Below are 19,853 nucleotides of genomic sequence, written 5' to 3' on the forward strand. Positions count from 1 at the left end.
TCTGGGACCCCATCCCAGAGACAGTTACATAATATTTCTGGGTCACCAAGCTGGGCTCAGGCACTTGAGGACACCAAAAGGGAGAGGAAGGGGGAGTGGGTGTCAGGTGGGGCAGGGTGGGGTTCACAGACTTCCAAGGAAGATGAGCTGGCCTCAGCACCTCTGTCAGGACACAGGAGGGCAGCTAGGCAAGATACTGAGAGGACCCTGTCTACCCACCACACACCAAGTAAAGGCCACTCTGAAAAGGCAGCTTCTTGACTTTATTAGCCTGGAACTCTGCCATGCCAGTCCCAGGGGCTGGTCCCCAGGCACAGTGAGCAAGATTGAGGTCAGACAGGTTCAGTCCCTTGCCCCTGGCACAGCTGGGCCAAGGGGTCAGAAGGTACAAAAGTCCAAATGCTGGCACTTCAGGTGTGGCCGCTGTCCAGCCTGGCCCAGGGTGCCATGGTCCTCTCCTAGCAGAGGGTCTGCCACGGGGGCACAGCCAGGCCTGCACAGGCAGTGTTCCTTCCAAAGCAGCGGCTAGGAGCAGTTAGTGATTCTGGCCAGGAACTGCTGTGCCCACCACTCATCCAGGTCAATGGGCACGAAGTCTGTGGGCAGAAGAGAAGGCTAGGCAGTGATGTCACCTCCCAAACTGTCAGCATCTCTCTCCTCAAGCTGACCACAAGCCCCTCACCCAGACTCCAAATGTGGCAGGCAACTGTGAAGATGTGGCCCAGGTTCAAGACCCCTCTATCCCCTGGGGCTAGAACCTGGCAGGGCCCAGGTCACAATGAGGGGGAGCGGAGGGGACACCTGAGGGTGGGGGAGAGCTCACTCTGCAGTCTGGGGTTGGGGGTCCTCTCCACATACTGCACAGGCCTCGGACTGCTCTCACCGGCTGGGCCACCACCCAGCTGTTGCTCCACTTGCTGCCAGGCTGTAGGGAGAGGATAGTCAGGCTGAACCAGGCCCCTGGCACTCTGTCTCACCCCCAGGGCCTGGTGGCCACTCTGGACCACATCCCAGAAGTGGGAATGGGTAGCCTGCTGGACAGTCACAGGACAAACAGGCTGAGAGCCCAGGAAGAACCCAGCCCTCTGGCAGCTGCAAGGCAGGTTACAGTGGGGAAGAGGACCAGTGGCCCAGGCCGTACCCCTGGGTCTCCAAACTACCTTCGGACACAAAGCGGACATTCTCCTCGTGGGCCAGCGTGTAGGTCTCCTGGGTCACCTCGATGGATGGGGATGTGGTAGGGGGCCTCCGGCCATTCACTCGATTGAACACAAGCCTTGGCCCTGGACTGTGGGAAAGGTAGAAGAAGATTGGTGACTGTCCTGTACGTGCTGCCTAGCAGAGTTCCAGGAGCAGGCCAGGCCCAGCCTCAGCCCTTCCCTGAACCACAGCCTTCCTACAGCCAGTGCCCAAGGCCTCTCTCCTGCAGGCCTGAGACCCCAGCAGCTCAGCTCACACCTGCAGCCCCTGGCCCTGAGGCGCACCTGTGTCCCAGTTCCCCAGCAGGGCTCCATGCTCAAGGCACACAGGCAAGCCCCTCTGCCACCTGCCTCCCACCTCCCCTGGACTGGCCAGGCCTCCAAAAGTCCCAGTTCTGACTGGAGCTGTGACCAGGTCAGTCTGTCCCAACCCCACCTGCCAGGCATATTTCTTGGCCATCTTTTCCCCACAGAAGCTTCTCCATCTCACCAATGCCCCAGTGTGGGAAGAAGGACCCAAACAAGAGCCCAGTGGCCTCTGCTCCAGGCCCCATGGGGAGGAACCCCAAGGGATGGCACCCAGTATGGGGTAGGCCATTCTTCTTGGGGAGGGTGTGGCTGCAGCCCTGGCCCATCCCTGCAGGCCCCAGACAAGGGCAAGGCTCTTGCCCACAGGGGTGGGAATGCTGAATGAGGAGATGGCCCCTGGGTGCTAGAGCTCCGCCCAGTGGGCATGCTATGTCCAGGGGGCCACTGGGCCCATCCTGGCCAGCTGGACCCAGGACAGTGATGGGCCGTGGAGGGAGCAGGGCCGCACCTAAAGCAGGAGGTGGGAGCCGGGAGTCCTGGGCTGCACGTGCCACTCCGCCAGGCACTCGCCTGCTCGCCATCCTGGGCTCAGGTGCCCCACCGCTGCTCCGACTTCCTCCTCGGCCGAAAGGGGCACTAAAATAAAGAGGAGCGTCTTGAGGGGCACCGGTGCCACCAGCTCTAGGCTGCAGGGAATCTATAGAGAGGGGGCTCCTTCCCGTCTGAGCTGCACAACCAGAAGGCGTGACTTGGACAGCCCCTCACCTGTCACAAACACACACACACACACACACACACACACACGCTGCAACCTTCAGGAAAGTTTGCAGGCTGGACACTGAAGGAGGAGGGGAAAAAGGGGAATTGCAGCCCTGGGCTTCAAATCACAGGGACCAAGGTGGTGACTGGCACCTGCCTGCCCCTCCAGTCTGGCCATCCCCTGTCCTCTGTGGGCAGTTAGTGTGGTTACATAAAGTCAATATACAGGCCCTCTGGGGGAAAGGGCACGGGCTCCCATGTGCTCCTGTGGACGAAGGCCACCCTGTGCCTGCTCCCTGGGACACTGCCAACAGGCAAGCTCCAGCCCATAGCACTCAAGTCCCTGCTTAGCACAAACAGGGGCATCTTCTCACCTAATCCCTTCCAAGATTCCCAAGGTAGGCCACCCACCATTGTCAGCCCAGGAACCTGGGCTCCAGGGAAGTGACCTGTCCAAGGTCACAAGACATGAGTGGATAGCAGCACCAGGACTTAATTGCACATCTATCCGACCTGAAAGCCCACAGCTCAGTACAGGTCTCAAGCCCCCTCCCCCACCTGGCTGATTGTCTGTCTGCCCCTGGACCTCTGGTGGTCACATGCCCCCATTTTATCTTCTCCCCAACACTTGATATAGCCTCCATTGATCTGATTCTCTCTCCGGTCTGTATCTGGCTAGGAGGGGAAGCTTGTCAGAGGTACAGACCCATGTGGCCTGTTCACCACCATGGGCAGCACCCAGACCCATGACCAGCTAGAACCCAAGCTCGTCCACTTAGTGGGTCAGACACTTGAGCATCTGCAAAGCACCAGACCTGCTGGTGAATGCAACAGTGGCCCAGATTCTTACTCCCTCCTGGACAAGTGGGAGCGAGGGATGGGGAGTAGTAAAAAGGCTCTGCAGAGGAAAAAGCAAGGAAGGTGGGAGGAAGTCAGGGTGGAGCCATTTTGGAGAGTGGCCCTCTGAGAAGGTGCAGGAGTAGACGTGGGGGCTCTTCATGTGGAGGACAGCTAGCTGTCTGGCCTCCCAGTGGGGTCTGTTTAAGGCCACAGGGACTGGTAGGGGGCAGTTAAGAGGAGGGGGATGACCTAAGAGGGAAGGGGGACCAGCACAGCCAGCACATTCTCTTACTGCTCATCACTTCTCTGCACCCTGTGTGGGCGGCCCAGCTCCCCCAGGTCCAGCTTGTCAGCACCCTACTGGCCCAGGACCTGGCAGGCTGCATGTGCCCAGCTGGCTCAGAGCATGCTGAAGACGGAGGTGAGGCCTCCTGGGAGTTTTAAGGGCTCTGTACTATCTATCCCACATCCTTCCCCAGCACGGGGGACATGGAGAGGAAGGTGATGAGTTTCTCCAGGTAAGAGGGTAGGAAGCACCCTGGGCCATTCCAGCCCCAAGCTACCTGACTGGGTGACCAATGGTAGCTACACATCTATGCCTAATTTCCTCCCCTGGGAGATAGGGCAGCTGTGAATACCAAGGTCCAGGTGACAAGGCAGTGTCAGCACAGCCTGGGTCCCAGGGAGCAGCCAGGAAGGCCCCTCACTTCCCTCCCCCGGAGGCACCTGTGGCTGGCCTTGAACATTTTTCTCACTAGGATAGAGCCCCAAAGTGTCAACATGGCCCCAGCAGAAGACCCCTGGGAAGAACTCAGCCCAGAGGGTCCCACAGTATACCCCCATTTGAGGGCCTGTAACTGAGGGAGAGGGGCAGGCTTAGGGACAACCCCCACCCCTTCTTCACACACAAACACATACATACACCCCTGACCTCCTGGCCAACCTTGGAGGCTGTTTATCCTTAACCTGGGAAGTCCTCCTTGCCAGCACCCTCCTCCTCAGGCCCTCAGCACTGCTTCTGGGGGTCCTGAGTCTGCTGCCCCCACCCACAGGAGCCCTCAGCCTGTGTGGCCCTAGATCAAAAAGCCAAGGGCCAAGAAATGCATAGACTACCTGAAGCCAAGGCCAGGGCTTGAGCCAAGTAAAAGGTTAAGCTCTGGGGGAGGGGAATCTGACCTCCAGGTCATGGTAGTGTGGAGGCCAAAGTGTCCAGAATTGAGCCTCCTGTGGCTGGCCTCAGGCTCTTGGCACCAGCAAAAGTGCTGGTCAGAAAAAGTGAAAACTAGGCTCCAGAGAGTCCTGAGCATCTCCGGGGGCCTCCAGGGCCCAGCCAGGGTAGGGTGTTTGGGGTGAAGGGCAGAGGAGGGCAGTGGCATGGCAGGGCGAGAGGCAACCACGTGCACCTCTCCCCCAGCGAGCTCTGCAAGCATGGAACTGGCAGCTAGAGACAGGATCCTTGAGGGTCAGCGCACTGGGCCATCCTGCACCGCGGCGGAAACCGAAGCAGCTCGCCTTAAACCTCGGCCTCTGAAGCCCAAGGTCGCCTGGACATTGGATTCAGATGGCTGGAGCCCCTTCGACCTTGGAGCTGGTCGGCTTTCTTCTAGGGTCCCACAGGGCCGGGAGTGGGGGTGTCTAGCACATGGAGCCCAGCCCCCCCTCCCCGCCCCCAGCTAGGTGCCAGGCGCCCCAAAAGCACTGAGGTGGAACCAGAACTGCCCGCGCGGGCGGGGCGTGCGAGGGGAGGGCGGGATCGGCGCGCCCCGCCCCTCCGCGCCAGCCCACCCCGAGCACGTGGCTCGGTCTCCGCTAACCTTTCCCCAAGGTCACCCTCCCGGCCCCCCGGCGGCGGGCGGGGGAGGGGAGGGCCGGGTTCCGGCCCCGGCCGCACGCGTCTTACCTCAACAGGGGCCAGGGTCCCGGAGGCTGCGCCCGCGGGGGCGGCGGAGTGGGCGGCGCGGGCTGCCGGCATTTCAGGAGCTCGCCGAGCCTGCTCTCCACTTGCTGCTGCGTGGGCCCTGCAGGTAGAGGGAGGGCGCGTCAGCCGCCGCGGCGCCTGGACCTTGGGCAGGCCGGGCGCGCGGAGCCCTCCCCGGCCATGCCCGCCGCCCGCCTCTGCGCACCTGTGCGGCGCTGCGCGACCAGCTTGCTGGGCCCCTTGGTGATGGTGTACATGGTGCGGAGGGCCGCCCTGCGGGATGCTCGGACGCACGTCCTCGCCTCCCCGGCCCGCGGGCAGGTCCCGTGCCCTCCACCCGAGCTCGCGCCTGGCGGGTGTCGTGGGCGCGGTCCCTTTAACGGGCCGCCGGGCTCCGCGGGGTGGGGGCGGGCCCGCTACACGCCCCCGGCCCTTAAAGGGCCCGCGCAGCTCGGGCCGGCCCAAGGACTCGAGACGGAGGCGGGTGCTCGGGCTCTTTAGGAAATTGACGGGACCGGGCGCTGCAAGGCCAAGGCGGGGCGGACAAGAACGAGCGTCCAGCCCCATGTGGCTCTCAGCCAAGGCTGAGGTGGTGTGATGGCACCAGTCCACCGCGCTGCCCGGAGGCCAGGTGAGCCAAGGGGCCCCCAGACCGTGAGCGAGGCTCTCGCAGTGATGTGCAAGAAGCCGACGCCTGCCGTTGACAGGCGCTGGGGTGCTCTGTGTGTACCCTGGTGGCCTTATCCAGGGTGCCAGGGTGGGCCGGAACAGTAAGGGTTCCCTCTTGGGCTGGGTTTGGGGGCTGAGGGAGTCAGAGACAAGAATAGGTGGTAGGCCCCCTGGGTTTGGGCAGTTGACAGATGCCCTGGGAATCCTACTTCCACCCCAGGAGACAGCAGCAGTGCAATGGGTGCATTCTGCTCCGGGTCTCAGCCTCCAGTGCCCACGTGCACAGCCAGCTCCAGTGCGGGGAGCAGGGAGCCAGCATTTACCAATCGAGGAGACCTGTGGGGGATGGGATGTGGGGAGAGAGAAGGTGGGTGAGGTGCCCCAGCTTGCATGTGTCATCCTGAGGCAGGTTAAGAAGTTTAGGGGAATTCCTTGACAAGTGGAATAAGGGAAACAGGCAAAATAATTGAATAAGGCCAGATGATTTGAACAATTTATAGTCAGCTAATGAAACACAAGGTGTTGTTTTTCCTAACCAAGGACATTTAGGAGCAAATGGTTTGTTTACACATTCCAGACTGTCCGGGGATAGAACAGCCTCTTCTAGAACATTCCTGGTCCCTCTTCAATAGCATTCTTTAAAAATAAAACTAACCAGAAAATTACCTTGATTTCTCTATACATACATTTTGATGAATCAACATATTGAAGGCCACACCTGAAAAGCTAATGAATATTGTTGAGAACCTCCCCTGAGACCTGCCCCCCTCCCCATTCCAAGAAAAAAAAAAGACTCAAGACCAACGACACAAGGCCCTCTGCTAGAGCATGCCCATACCTTCCTTGTATCTTTGCTCTTGCTCCTAAACTCTAAGGGACCCCACGAGATCTTGCAACCAGGAGAGGAGTGGGTAGTGTCAGATCAACCCCAGCTTACCCCCTGAACCTGTCTCCAAGGCCCCCTTTTCTCTGACTTTCTCCTGTTGTTTCTTCTACCTTAAGCCTTTCCTTTGTTTCACTGTCCCCAGCTGACACCTGAGTAAATGGCTCTGGTGAGTCAGGACTGGATCACCCCTGATGTCTGAAGGGACCCCTTCCCAATTCCCGTTTGGCTGGCATGGAGTTGAGTCCCTTGTCTAAGTGGGGTAAATCCATCCCCAGGGGCAGCTGGTGAATGTACAGGTCATTGGTAATGCCACCCCCAGGGCACGGGGTAAACACATCCACAGGTTAAACGCGCTTTTTCTGTATTTCCCCTTCTGCACTTTTCTCTGCTCATACTATAAAGCCTGGTCATTTATTACACCAATTTTTTAAAAATGTTTTTATTGATTTTTTTAGAGAGGGAGGGAGATAGATAGAAACATTGACATCAACATCAATCTGCTGCCTCCTGCGGCCCCCCCCCCCCCGCTGGGGATCGAGCCCCCAAACTGCGCGTGCGCCCTGACCTGGAATCAAACTGGGACCTCCTGGTGCACAGGTCAACACAACGCTCAACCGCTGAGCCGCACCAGCTGGGCTGTTACACCATTTAACAACTTCATTCTCATCACGCCACAACTTCTGTCACCCGGCTTCTCTTTCTCCTGTTTAAACTACTTTGCGACAATACATATGCAATTCCTTGTCTTGGGATTAAAACTTTCTTTGTTTCTGCAGCTCATTCATGGCCTTTGAAGCTTTCATTGAGAGTTTCAACAAGTCTTCCTACTGGGTAATTAGAAATGTAAACAATACTAAGGTAATTGAAGGAGAAACTGAGTCTCTTTAAATACCCTAAATCCTCCTGGAGGCTGGGGAGTGGCTGTAGTCCTAGGATCAATAGGGGAATTAATGCCACCCCCAAATCCTGTGCAGGGTATGGGAACAGCTGGAGCAACTATCCCACTTCAATGTGAAGGAAAAAAACACACCTAGCATTAAAAACAAACAAACCTCAAGTGGCTACAGCCACCCCAGCCTGATCTCACCCTCTCCCCTCTGCTCCAGCCCCCTAAAGGTTGTCAAGAACACTAGATAATTAAACAGCTTTTGAGCACACTAAAGGAATGCAGTGATGACCAAGAATCCAAATGGGTAGTTTAAATTTGGTTAATGTCTTTTAAAATGATTAACATAAAATATAGGTTTGTTTTTGCCTGGGTTTACAAAAAGTTCATGTTATTTCTATTATATCTCTTAAAAATGTGCCCTGGCCAAGTGGCTCAGTTGGTTGGATTATCATCCCATACACCACAGGGTTGCTGGTTCAATCCCCGGTCAGGACACATGTGGCAGATTGATGTGTCTCTCCCTTCTCTCTAAGGATATTCTCCTGTAAGGATTTTAAAAATAAAAATAAAAGTAAGTGTTTTTGCCAATGGAAAAAACCTGTTTCTAAAAATTATGAAAGGCCCTGGCTGGGTGGCTCAGTTGGTTGGAGCATCGTTTGCAGGTTTGATTCCCAGTCAGGGCACATACCTAGGTTTCAGGTTCAGTCCCCAGTTAGGGCACACACAGGAGGCAACTTATTGATGTTTCTCTCTCACATTAATGTCTCTCCCCTCCCCCCCAGCTTCCTCTTTCTCTAAAATCAATCAATAAATATATATATATATAAATTATGAAATGTGTTCATATATTTGCCAATCTAAAGAATGCTAACTACTTTCTTTTAGTTGTCACTAAAAATTAAAATTTCTAAGAATTAAGAATTCTAATTAAATTGGGGAAACAATATGGTTTTGGTAATAAAAGATGTAGGTTATAGCAATATATTTTGAAGAAAATAGGGAGAAAGTAGGTTGTTCTAAAGTTGGTTATTTAAGAAAAGGCAAACTAAATGGGACTAGGAAAGCTGCAGAGGGATTGTGTAGAGGGAACACTGTGTCAGATACAACTGACATTATGGAACAAATTAATTCTTAGTAGTCAAAAGTACACAAATATCAACCCTGAGTCGGCCAAGGACCTCTGGGGATGCCTTTTATCCAGTAGGCAGCCCCAGACATCAGGAAAAAGTTACAAAAACTGGCCTTGGGACCCCAGACCCCCATTGAGCAACTGGTAGAGACAGCTTTCAGTGTTTTTAACAATGGAGACAGCCCAGAAAAAGAGCGAAAAGCCACCAGATGGAAACAAAAGGATCACTTATTAGCCTCAGCTTTAAGTCCTATGCCACCTCAGGGTCACCAAGCCCCAGGACTACAAGGGACATCAAAGAGGCAATGCTATTCCTGGGGACAAGAAGGACACATAAAGAAGGAGTGCCCACAACTGACTGAGGCTTGACTGCCTCTAAGACCATGTCCCCTTTGCAAGAGGGAAGGCCATTGGAAAAGTGAGTGTCCCAGGCTCCAAAGGGAACCCAGTGCCTCCAAACCAATGATGGCTGAAACACTGGAGAATTGATGGTGTCTGAGGCCTCCTACCACCCCCCCAACCATTTGACCATCACGCCAGGGGAGCCTTGGGTGACCCTTGACATGACAGGTAAGCCCATTACACTTCTATTAGACACGGGGCTGCTTGGTTTGCTGACTCACTCTCCAGGGCCTCTTTCTCCCAAAACCTGTTTGATCACTAGGGTAAATGGCATCCTCAACGCTACCATTTCACTCACCCCTGGGCTGCAGCCTCGGGAACCTCACTGTAGTCATGCCTTTCTTGTAGTTCTGGTGCCCCATTCCCTTATAGGGAGGAATATCTTGTCTGGGAACTACCATAACCCAAGGAGTATTAGCCACAGAAGACAGTGAACCCTCATTGTTATGCCTGATAGCCAATCTAACTTCTCACCCTGAACCACAAATTAATAATATCCCTCCTCTTCCAAGTCAACCCCAAGTTATGGGAAACTAGAACACTGGGCAGGGCAATAAATGTACCCCGTCAAGATATCTCTAAAACCAGGGGTACCCACCCTAACAAAAGATAATACACTCTAAAACTTGAGGCCATAAAAAAGGGTCAAACTGACAGGGGCAATTATAATTTCCAAAGATTGAGCACCTGAATTAATCTTAAATATAATTATATTACTTACATTGTAGCACACATATACGTAAGCAGGGATTTAAGGGTTTTTTTTCCTTAGGCTTCTTTCTCCTAGGCCTTTGCACCCTGCACTCCCCTTGATCCTAGACTGAAGCAATTAAGGAGGTGGCAGCTGTGAACAATGGGTTAAGAGATTACCCTATCAAGAGCAAGACGCATGGTCAGGCCGACCTCACAGTCAAGATATCACCTTATCGAGACACTGCCAGGTGACCAAGATCAAAAGAATGACTTCCAGGACTGCCCGTAGATGCATTCCATTCCCAGCCTCAGTTTACCCCATTTCCCTACATAACCCGATCCCTCAGGCCACTCATGTGCTCCCTCGTCTTGGTCGGCGGCCTGCTCAATAAGGTCGGCGGCCTTATAGGATTTGACCCGGCCTCCGCTGAACTGGACACAGCGACGCGCAGCCCGAGCCCACCGGGGTGTCCCGGTACCATATTTTGGCGACTCCGCCGGGACCCTGCTCTGAGCCCTAAGGTGAGCCCCTTTGGGGACTGCCGAAGGACTCGGGTGGCTGCCTGCACTTGGGAGACCTCGTGTGAGCGCCCGTGGAAACTCCCAGCAGCTGCCGAGTGACAACGCGGGGACCTTAAGCGCTTCCGAGCCTCCCAGCCGCCTGCCGTCTGGCTCTGCGGTCTGCGCCTGTTCCCATCCGACCTGTCCGTCCCGGGCACGGTAAGCCAGGCTGGCATACTTAAGGTGCCTGCTGTTTCCGTTTGTGCTGTCTGTGGGAAATGCACTGGCAACCCCACCCGCCAGCCCGCTGGGCCGCGTTCTGGTCCCCTTAGGCTTCTGTAACCCTGTAGGGGGGCATCTGTTGTCTGTTGTCCCCTATCTGGGGTGAGCTTGGCCAGCTCCTGGTCACAAGCGGCCTCTCTGGCTCCTTGCCTGGTCTCGCACCCCAGCCGGATCAGCTTAGGGGCCAGACGTGGCCCTGCGTGGTGCAGGCATTCGGCCTGGTGTGCTGTCTGGCTGTGCACCCGCAAGTGGTTGTCTGACTGTTGTATGTCGTGTCTATTGTGCACATTTGTAAATACCGTGTTGTATATTAGGGTAGTTTTGCCTTGTGTAACCTTGCCTGTAATCTTGCTTAAAATGTATTTAAAGATGGGAGCATATCCCACTTTGCCGGAGTCCCCAGCTGCTCCTGGTGGGCTGAGCCCAGGGAGGAGGGGGCTGCAGGAACTTGCTGCCCTGCTGTCCTCTAACGGCATCAGCGGGCTGACATGCTTAACTAGTAAGAGTTTTGTCTGTCTGTCTGCAGTGTGACTTTGGTTGTAGATGTTCTTTGCTTGCTCTTGTCTTTTTAGGGATTTAGTCTGCTCTTCCCATTTATGAACACTGGGAATCCTGTCTGCTGTGTGGGCTTTGCGCCGCTTAGACGGAAGGTCTTTTGCTGGGCTGGGTTCCTGTAAGATAAAGATCCTAAGGCTACTATCCCAGCCCCCCCTTTTGAGAGCACTCACTTATTTACTTTAGGAGTTGTTTTGTTTCTGTTTTAAAATATGATAAGATCTCTTCTTACGTACAAAATGTCACAGTATTATATTTTACTCAGAAAGGAAAATATGGAAAATAAATCTTTTTAAACCCCCCAAATTTTCTCCCAGAAGGGCCAGAGCTATCAAAATGCCCTCAGACAGGGGGCCACAGCCACTCTGTAAAGGAAGAAAAAAAGTATTTTCACTTTAAGGCCACCTGAGGCCTGGGAGTTACAAAATTTGCTAAGAAAATGCCTTGGGAAATAATAATTGGCTTTAAAATCTCAAGGTTGTTGAGACATAATAAATCAGATATAACTGAAGTGAAGGGTCTTTATAAGGCTTTTCAGTTATATGTTATACATATATATATATATATATATATATATATATATATATATATATGAATGAACAGTTTTCCAATGTCTTTGGTAACTTAAGACTGGAGTTTTGCTGGGTTAAATAATAAAAATTATTAAATATCTAGGTATTTTGAAATAACAGGATACTGAAATGTTAATCTGAGTTGCCTACTCTTGGCTTTTTACTACAGAGACTCAAAAGAACGGATTTGAGTCCGACTGGGTGTGGCTCAGCGGTTGAGAGTCGACCTAGGATCCAGGCGATCGGGGTTCGGTTCCCGGTCGGGGCACATGCCCAGGTTGCGGGCTGCAGCTGATCAGTGACTCATCGTTGATGTTTCTCTCTCTCTCTCCCTGTACTTTCCTTTCTCTGAAATCAATAAAGATATTTTTTTTAAAAAAGAATGGATTTGAACCTGTTAATGAATATGTCTTGCATTTTATTTGAAATATATCTTTTTTTAAAATGTGAGTGTATTGCTAACCTGAGGAATGTTAATTACATGTCACCTAAAAATTAAGGTTTCTAAGAGTTAGGAATTCTAACTAATTAGAAAGAAACTGTATGGTTTTGGTAAAAGAAGGCATGAGGCATGGAGATGCATTTTGAAGGGAAAAAGAAAGTACGTTGCTCTAAAGCTGGTTATTTCTGAATAGGTAAGAAGGTTGGTGAAAGTTGTAGAAAGTTTATAAAGAGAAATCTTAAAAGGGAATTACAGGTAATCTGAATAATAAATTTAATTAGATAAATGAATCTAAAATGAACTAATACAGAATTTTAATCCTTTCCAGCCTGTTAAAAGGGAAAAAGTCTTTCCTGTATTTGCCTCGGATGCAAAAGTTTTATAAATTATTAAAATGGTTATATATTATGTTATATTAATCAGGTATTTGATTACTTTAAAAAAAAAAAGCCATCTTCTTAATCATGGGAACTGAAGTTTTACTAGCCTGTTTGTATTTAACATCTCTTGTCACTTTGAATAAATAAACACTCTGCCCGGCCGGGCGGGGCTCAGCAGTTGAGCATCGACCTAGGATCCAGGAGATTGAGGTTCGATTCCCGGTCAGGGCACATGCCCGGATTGTGGGCTCGATCCCGAGTTGGGGGCGTGCAAGAGGCAACCGATCAATGATTCTCTCATCATTGATGATTCTCTCTCTCTCTCCCTTCCTCTCTGAAATCAATAAAGATATATTTTTTAAAATAAATACTCTAATACTGCTTCATAACAATAATAACATATGATCTTTTGGTCAAATAAGTTTGACAACCTTCCCAGGGTTTGAATTTTAAGAAACTTTTTTTCTTGACCCAGAATTGGCTTTAGGTCACACCAGTACGCCCTGGAATGCCTCAAGGACTTTGTGTTCTCTCCTTATGAAGGAAAAGCTTATACTTAAGGTACAAAGGAAGCTTTGTCAAGTAAAGAAATAATAACTATATTCTATTTATACATACATGTTATTAAAATAGGTGTAAAAATATCCAGGAGTCTATAAATTCTAACATACTTTCATTTATAACTCGAATTGTTATTCTGGAATATTGTGTTTTGCAGAAAGGACAGGATTCTATGTCAACTGTATTATAGTCAAATCCATAACTATGTCATTTTCTATTTCTTCTTGTTATATAGAGACAGTCACTGTTTTGTTGTGATGCATTTGCAGAAATGTCACATCTCCTGAGGGATCCATGGAAAGGACTCTGACTTATTTTAAATTATATTCTCTGAGAATGAATTTTCAGATCATCCCCTTTGAATTGGATGAGAATTATTAGGACGCTATAGAGTATCTGGATTTATAGAAGTATTGGCAAGAAAAATCAGGAGAAACAAAAATTGATTATGGGACTGAATGAACTGAAAATGATAGTTTTTGTAACTTTGTTAAAAGTAACTCTGATTCCTAACCTTTCTGTTTTTCAGACATAAGGAAACTTGTTTGTTTTCTTAAAGCAATTAGGTAAATTTTATTTTTCTCCCTGCCCGATCCCTCCAGAATTTGGCAATTTTTTTTTTTTTTTTAATATATCTTTATTGATTTCAGAGAGAGGAAAGGAGAGGGAGAGAAAAACATCAATGATGAGAGAGTTATTGATCGGCTGCCTCCTGCATGTCCCCGACTGGGGATGGAGCCCGCAACCCGGGCATGTGCCCTGACCGGGAATCGAACCCTGATCACCTGGATCCTAGGTTAATGCTCAACTGCTGAGCCAACGCCCAGCCGGGCTGGAAATTCTTAATGAGTGAATTGTGGCAATACGTTTCCTTGCATGAATTCAGTAATGTGGTTTTATTAACCAAGGCTTAGACTAGAATGTCATGCCTGAGAGAGACAGGCCTGGACTCTGGATATCACCAGAAAGCCTCAAGAAAACGATGGCTGACGCTGAAGCCAATAAGAGCCCCTTGGAGAAAGGCTGGTACCTTGTTTGGTTATATGGTTCAGGGCAGTTTTTCCAGGTAAGGGACAAAGGTTGCTTTCCTGGGAGATGGCTAGGAAAGAACCTCAAGACATTTTGGGGACCTCAAGAACTTGAGGAATTCACCCAAGTTTATAGGTATTGCAGACAAACCTGATGGCAGCTAGGTAGCTGGCTTCTTTGCCCTGAGGGGCTAATTAAAGTTCAATCATGAGATTCCAGCAAAGCAGATTTTAAAACGCCTATATGGTCAAGTGCTATTCTTATTGGGTTCATATAAACAATCAGGCCAAACTGAAAATGAATAATACAGTAAAGAGACTGGTCTTAATTCGGCTCTTTAATGAAATGAGGGTGATTTTAGGGGGAAAAATTATTTCAACAGGTAAATATTAGAACTGGAATTTTTTGTTTTGTTTTATTTTTCCTTCCACCAGACCATTTGTCATAATTCTTGTTGTTCTAGCTTTGCCCCAATAATACTAAAATTTATAACAGTTTGTCGCCACCAAGATACAAGCCCTACTCAGGGAAAACCACCTCTAACTACCACCGCCACCTCCTTCTGTGCTCAGGCCTCACTGTCCCTCTGACAGAGAGCAAGGATCTCTTGGCTCTGAAGGAAAACGTCACCCCCTTTCAGCAGGAAGTAGCTGTAAGAAGAGACTGCACCTCTCTTCTCTGAAATAATTCGGAGCAAAGATCCTTGAAGGGGTATAGCAGGCAGTCAGACAGACATGAGCAGAGTAAGGACAAGGGGCCAGGTACAGAAGGTCATCAGGGTAGAAAGCCCCAGATGCCTAGCAAGGGACGATTGTAGGGTAGGGTGGGACCTCCCCACCAGGAGGGCCTGTCCTAGCATATCCCTGGTCATGCTGTTTGGACTCCCTGACCTTTCCTCCGCAGAGATAACATCCAGGCCTCAGGAAAGGTTGAGAGCCAAAGCTATTCCAGGAGACTCATCTGCACTGGGTCTCCAGATGCTAGCAATCGCCCTGTTGTTGAAGGGGATCGCCCTATGCTTTCTATTAAAGTAGCAGGGGGTTCCATAAGAGAGTGTGCATACTTTACAGGGTGTCCAGGAAACTCTCTGTCTTTGAAAACTCAGCAGTAATTGAACTGTTCAAAAGAAAATTCCTCTCTGTCTTATGGAAATGGGCATGGTCGCCTCCCCACTGGTTGGTTCCTGCCCTGTGGTTTAACAGCATATCTTGTGTACCTATGAATAGTGCTGCAGGCTGGCACCATTGGACACTTGACTGTAATATTGTAATGTTGCCACAGAAGCCCCATCCTCAGCGAGTGTGCCGTGAGCTCACACTAGATGAGAACTGCGATGGTGAAGTACCTCTGTTTAGCCAGGCTAAATATCTCTCTATTTGTCACTCCAGCCACGGTAGGATGATTGAATGCTGAAGTAGCTAACGTGGCCTGTGCTATGGTAAAAGCTCTGAATGCTACCTCCCAAGCTACAGCGGCTATGGGTCAGGAACTAGGGCGAGTAAGAAGCCATCCTAGAAAATCGAGCTGCCACTGATTACCTATTACAGACACAATCAGAGGTGTGAGGATTTTAAGGGTATGTGCTGTTTCAATTTAACTGATAATTCTGAACTCAGAGCAAAAATTACAGAAAGTCAAAGATGCTCTTTCCCGTGTCACACAAAGGGAAGGCTTCTTTACTAAGGACTTTGCTGCTCACTCTTGGCTACCCAGCTGCGCTGGCATAAAGGAAGCCTTCCTCATGTTCTGTTCTTTATTATGATTTGTCTAATATCTTGGTGTATTCAGTGTATGCCTCTCTTTTCTAGCGCGTGTCAATTCATAAGACCTAGAGGAGGTCATCGCCATGCTGCAGAAGCGGAGATGTGCCACTGATAGCAATAGGACGGATTTAAGACCAAGATTTACGATAGTGTAAGGTTGATAGATACCAACTAATTTACCTAATCAGAGGGGGAAATGATAGGGACATTTACAATTTCCAAAGATTGAGCACCTGAATTAATCTGAAATATAATTATAAATATATTACTTATAAAATTATAGAACAACCTCTCCTTGAAAACTATTTCACGCACAGGCCCCTCGGGCCCAGCCAGTCTCCATGCAGCACCCCTCTCCTCCCAGCACAAAAGCCAGATGGAGAATACTGGTCTGTGCAGGACCCAAGAGCAGTGAATGAGGCTGTAATTCTGGCACATCCTAGAGCTTCAAACCCCTACACTATCTTAAATCCCAGGAGAAGCCAAATATTTTACTGTATTAGATTTAAAGGATGCCTTTTTCTGCACCGCCCCCTTCATCCTGATGCCCAGTACTTGTTTGCATTTGAATGGACTAGCCCCCAAACTAGGAAAACTTGCTAATATACATGGACTGTGTTCCCTCAGGTTTTAGGGACAGTCCCATTTTTTTGGAAATGCTTTAGCCAAAGAATTAAGAGAATTCCAATTGGCCAACAGGACCCTCCTATAATATGTTGATAACTTACTAATTTCTAGTATTAACAAGACTCATATTAAAAACTCCATTCTGGTATTACACTTCCTCACAGATAGAGGATATAAAGTCTCTCCCCAAAAGGCCTAAATAACCTCCCAGCAGGTCCAATACCTAGGGTACTTAATTACCCCAGGAGCCTGGACCCTGTCAGCCCAAACAAAACAGGCCACACTGGTTCTCAGGGTCCCACAAAGTAAACGACAGCTTCAAGGATTTTTAGGAATAACTGGCTTCTGCTGCCAGTGGATACCAGGTTTGGGGCTAATTGCTAAACCTCTATATGAGGCTTAAAAGGGAGACGACAGCCTATGGACTCGACCCCTGAATGCCACCACACCTTTCAGGAGTTAAAAGTCAAACTGAGCAATGCACCGCTTTAGGGCTGAGAGATAAGGAATAGCACTTGGAGTTCTCAGCCAGAAACTAGGCTGACTCCAAGGCCAGGAGCTTACTTTTCAAAACAATTAGATCCTGTAGCAGTCAGCTGGCCACACTGTTAACCAGCTGAAGCTGCTCTTAGTAGGAGAGGCCAATAAACTTTCGCTAGGGCTGCCACTAGAACAGGGGTCTGGCCTCAACCAGGAGGGACTCAAAATTCAATAAATCTAGCAGCTTTTTTCATAGCTAATTTTTAAGTTGGTAATTTTGTGTGGCCCGCAAATCATGTTATAATTATCCAAATGGCAGCCCTTGGCAGAAAAAAAGTTCCCCACCCCTGCACCAGCAGTACAAACCCCCCATCGAGTACAAGCTGTGTGAGAAATAAAGGACCAGCAATAGCTCACGGCGGGAAGGCTAAGTAAATATCAGGCTCTCCTCCTGGACTCTCCTGAATTAACCCTGAAGGCTTGTCGAACTCGATCCTGCCACCCTTCTCCCAATAAACGGAAATGGAGGTTACACACCAATACACAGAAACAATTAAGCAACTATATTCAAGCAGGCCTGACTTAAAAGGTGAACCTTTACTTAATCCTGAAGCAGGACAGTTTGCAGATGGCAGCAGTTTTATACAAGGTGGGGTCAGCCCTCAGGAAACAATAGAGACAAAACCCCTGCCCCCTACTACTTTCGCCCAAAAGGCTGAACTTGTAGCACTCACTAAGGCCTTACAATGAGGGAAAAACCTCCAAGTTAATATCTATAATGACTCAAAGTATGGGTTTCTAATATTACATGCCCATGCTGCTATTTGGAAGGAAATAGGACTTTAAAAAAAAAGGATTTTGAGAGAGGAAGGGAAAGAGAGAGAGAAACATGGCTGTCAGAGTGGAACATCCATCAGCTGCCTCCTGCACGCCCCCTACCGGGGATCGAGCCTGCAACCCTGACAGGGAATCTAACCAGCAGCCTTCTGGTGCACAGGATGACACCCAACCAACGGAGCCACACTGGCCAGGGCAAGGAAAAAGGACTTTTAACAGCAAAAAACTCCCCCATAAAACACCATAAAAATTTTTTAGAACTCCTGATAATTGGAACACTCCCCCAAGTAGCAGCAGTAATACACTGCCGGGGCCATCAAAAGAGGAACATAGATATAATCAAAGGCAATACAGTGGCAGGTCCGGCAGCTAAGATAGTGGCACAGTCTTCATAAATCACCCTGGGGGCAGCTCTGTTCCCCAGCCTCAGCAACTAGAAGGCCCCTCTTACACCATGGAGGAGGTCTCTTAGGCCTTACAGAATGGATTCTCTAGAAAGTCACAGCAGGCTGGATATCAAATAATAATAAACTCTTATTACCTCAAGCCTTAAAATGGAAATACATCAAAATGCTCCACAATGACACCCACTTGGGGAGACATGCTCTTACCACCCTTGTCTCCCAGCTGTTTGTGACACAAGGGCTTCATAAAACTGTCAAGGAAGGGACCCAAGGGCGGGTGCTCTGCTCCAAAAAATCACCCCCAGAATCACCTCCCTCCTCCTCCCCTCCTGACCCCAGTACAACACCCAGGCACATACTCTGGGGAAGACTGGCAAATTGATTTCACTCAGATGTCTCCAAAAGCTAGATTTAAATATTTGCTAGTATTTGTAGACACCTTCACCAGATGGACTGAGGCCTTTCCTGCCAGAACAGGAACAGCTACTGAGGTGGCCAAGTACCTCCTAAAAGAAACCTTACCTAGTTGGACTACCAGGAAGTTTACAAGGCGGCAGTGGACCCTCTTTTGTAGCCAAGATTACACAACAGCTGGCTCAGATTTTGGGAATCAACTATCACGCTCATTATGAAGACCTCAATCCTCAGGTAAGGTAGACAGAGCTTACCAAACCCTAAAAAGCACTCTCGCCAAGCTATGCCAAGAAACCTCAGAGGTGTGGGTGTCTATGTTACCCATAGGCCTCACGAGAATGAGAGCTGCACCTAAAGAAAAATTACAAGTGAGCCCCTTTGAACTCACCTATGGCAGCCCCTTTCTCAGATCAGACCTACTAATCAACGAGGAAATCCTCCAGCCGCTGTCTTACACTGTTAATCTAGGACAGGTACAAAAAGCATTACAGGGATATGGAAACAAAATTCTCTGTGCACTTATAAAGACTACCAACACAAGCAAGTTAAACCAGGAGACATGATCTATTTAAAAACCTGGGGAGACAACTGTCCTGAGTCCCAACTACAACCTAAATAGAAGGGCCCTCATCAGGCCCCACTAAGCATCCCAACTGCGGTAAAGCTCGCAGGGATACCCAGCTGGGTTCACTTATCTTGAACTAAACCTGTTTCTTGTGAGTCCTCACAGGAACCACAACCTAAGACCTGCTCTTGTGAACCCATCAAGGACCTCAAGCTCCTCTTCGAGAAACAAGAACCTGTTACAGATAAGCAATATAATGGCTAAGCCTTAATATGATTTTCTTTCTCGTATTTCTAACACTCTTTCTACTAGCCTGTCATATGCTCAGCCTCCTCCCCCAGGAAAGGAATTTTTCTGTCCCGGTTGGATTTAACCCTTAGCAGATCAAGTCCCAGATCCTCCACTCTACTAACCTCCTTGTGAAATCTGTCACCTCTAGGATACAACAATCCCATGTCAAGATGATGACACTTTGGGGATTCCAGACTATCCCTACTTTAGAAGAATCAGCCAGTAGCCTCTCTGATCTAGTCTCAGACCCCATTCCCTTGTCCCCCTTAGATCAGGCAGGGGGGGATTTCCATACTCTAGACAGGCAGGGACTGTGACCACTATCAGCAGGAAGCAGTCACTGAAAATGGATCCCGCTCCCTCATCAACCCTAAAAGATTTTTAGGGATGGAAGTCGGGGGGGGGGGGGAGGCAGGATAGTAAGAAGCTAGGGAGAGTCCTTGATAAGTGGGATAAG

General features: G+C 49.7%; 1 protein-coding gene and 1 long non-coding RNA gene across 3 annotated transcripts; one reads left to right on the top strand and one right to left on the bottom strand.

Moving 5' to 3' along the window:
* Positions 1-255: 255 nt before the first annotated feature.
* MCRIP2 (MAPK regulated corepressor interacting protein 2) lies at positions 256-5,347 on the bottom strand. 2 transcript variants are annotated; one of them, XM_087815139.1, is made up of 5 exons: positions 5,231-5,347; positions 5,008-5,125; positions 1,161-1,288; positions 824-925; positions 256-596 (listed from the first exon to the last, which is right to left on the bottom strand). In XM_087815139.1, the coding sequence occupies exons 1-5, from the start codon at positions 5,280-5,282 to the stop codon at positions 526-528; spliced, it is 471 nt and encodes a 156-aa protein (XP_087671265.1). In that variant the 5' UTR covers positions 5,283-5,347; the 3' UTR covers positions 256-525. The 2 variants fall into 2 exon arrangements, with proteins under 2 accessions (XP_087671265.1, XP_087671266.1); XM_087815140.1 differs by lacking the exon at positions 824-925.
* A 3,835-nt stretch (positions 5,348-9,182) lies between these two features.
* Positions 9,183-11,986, top strand: LOC107543231 (uncharacterized). Its single transcript, XR_001603786.2, has 3 exons — positions 9,183-10,215; positions 10,304-10,413; positions 11,773-11,986. It is a non-coding gene; the product is annotated as an uncharacterized LOC107543231 (long non-coding RNA).
* Positions 11,987-19,853: the final 7,867 nt, after the last annotated feature.

The sequence above is a fragment of the Miniopterus natalensis genome, chromosome 3 (genome assembly GCF_054644295.1).
Source record: "Miniopterus natalensis isolate mMinNat1 chromosome 3, mMinNat1.hap1, whole genome shotgun sequence".
NCBI lineage: Eukaryota > Metazoa > Chordata > Mammalia > Chiroptera > Miniopteridae > Miniopterus > Miniopterus natalensis.

What these genes read in the sequence shown, in the direction of transcription:
- MCRIP2 (XM_087815139.1), bottom strand. Translation starts at nt 5,282, where the DNA reads ATGTACACCATCACCAAGGGGCCCAGCAAGCTGGTCGCGCAGCGCCGC. An exon ending in GGACCCTGGCCCCTGTTGAG is followed by an intron (nt 1,289 to 5,007) that starts GTAAGACGCGTG and finishes CCTTTCCCACAG; the next exon opens with TCCAGGGCCAAGGCTTGTGT. An exon ending in TGTCCGCTTTGTGTCCGAAG is followed by an intron (nt 926 to 1,160) that starts GTAGTTTGGAGA and finishes CTCTCCCTACAG; the next exon opens with CCTGGCAGCAAGTGGAGCAA.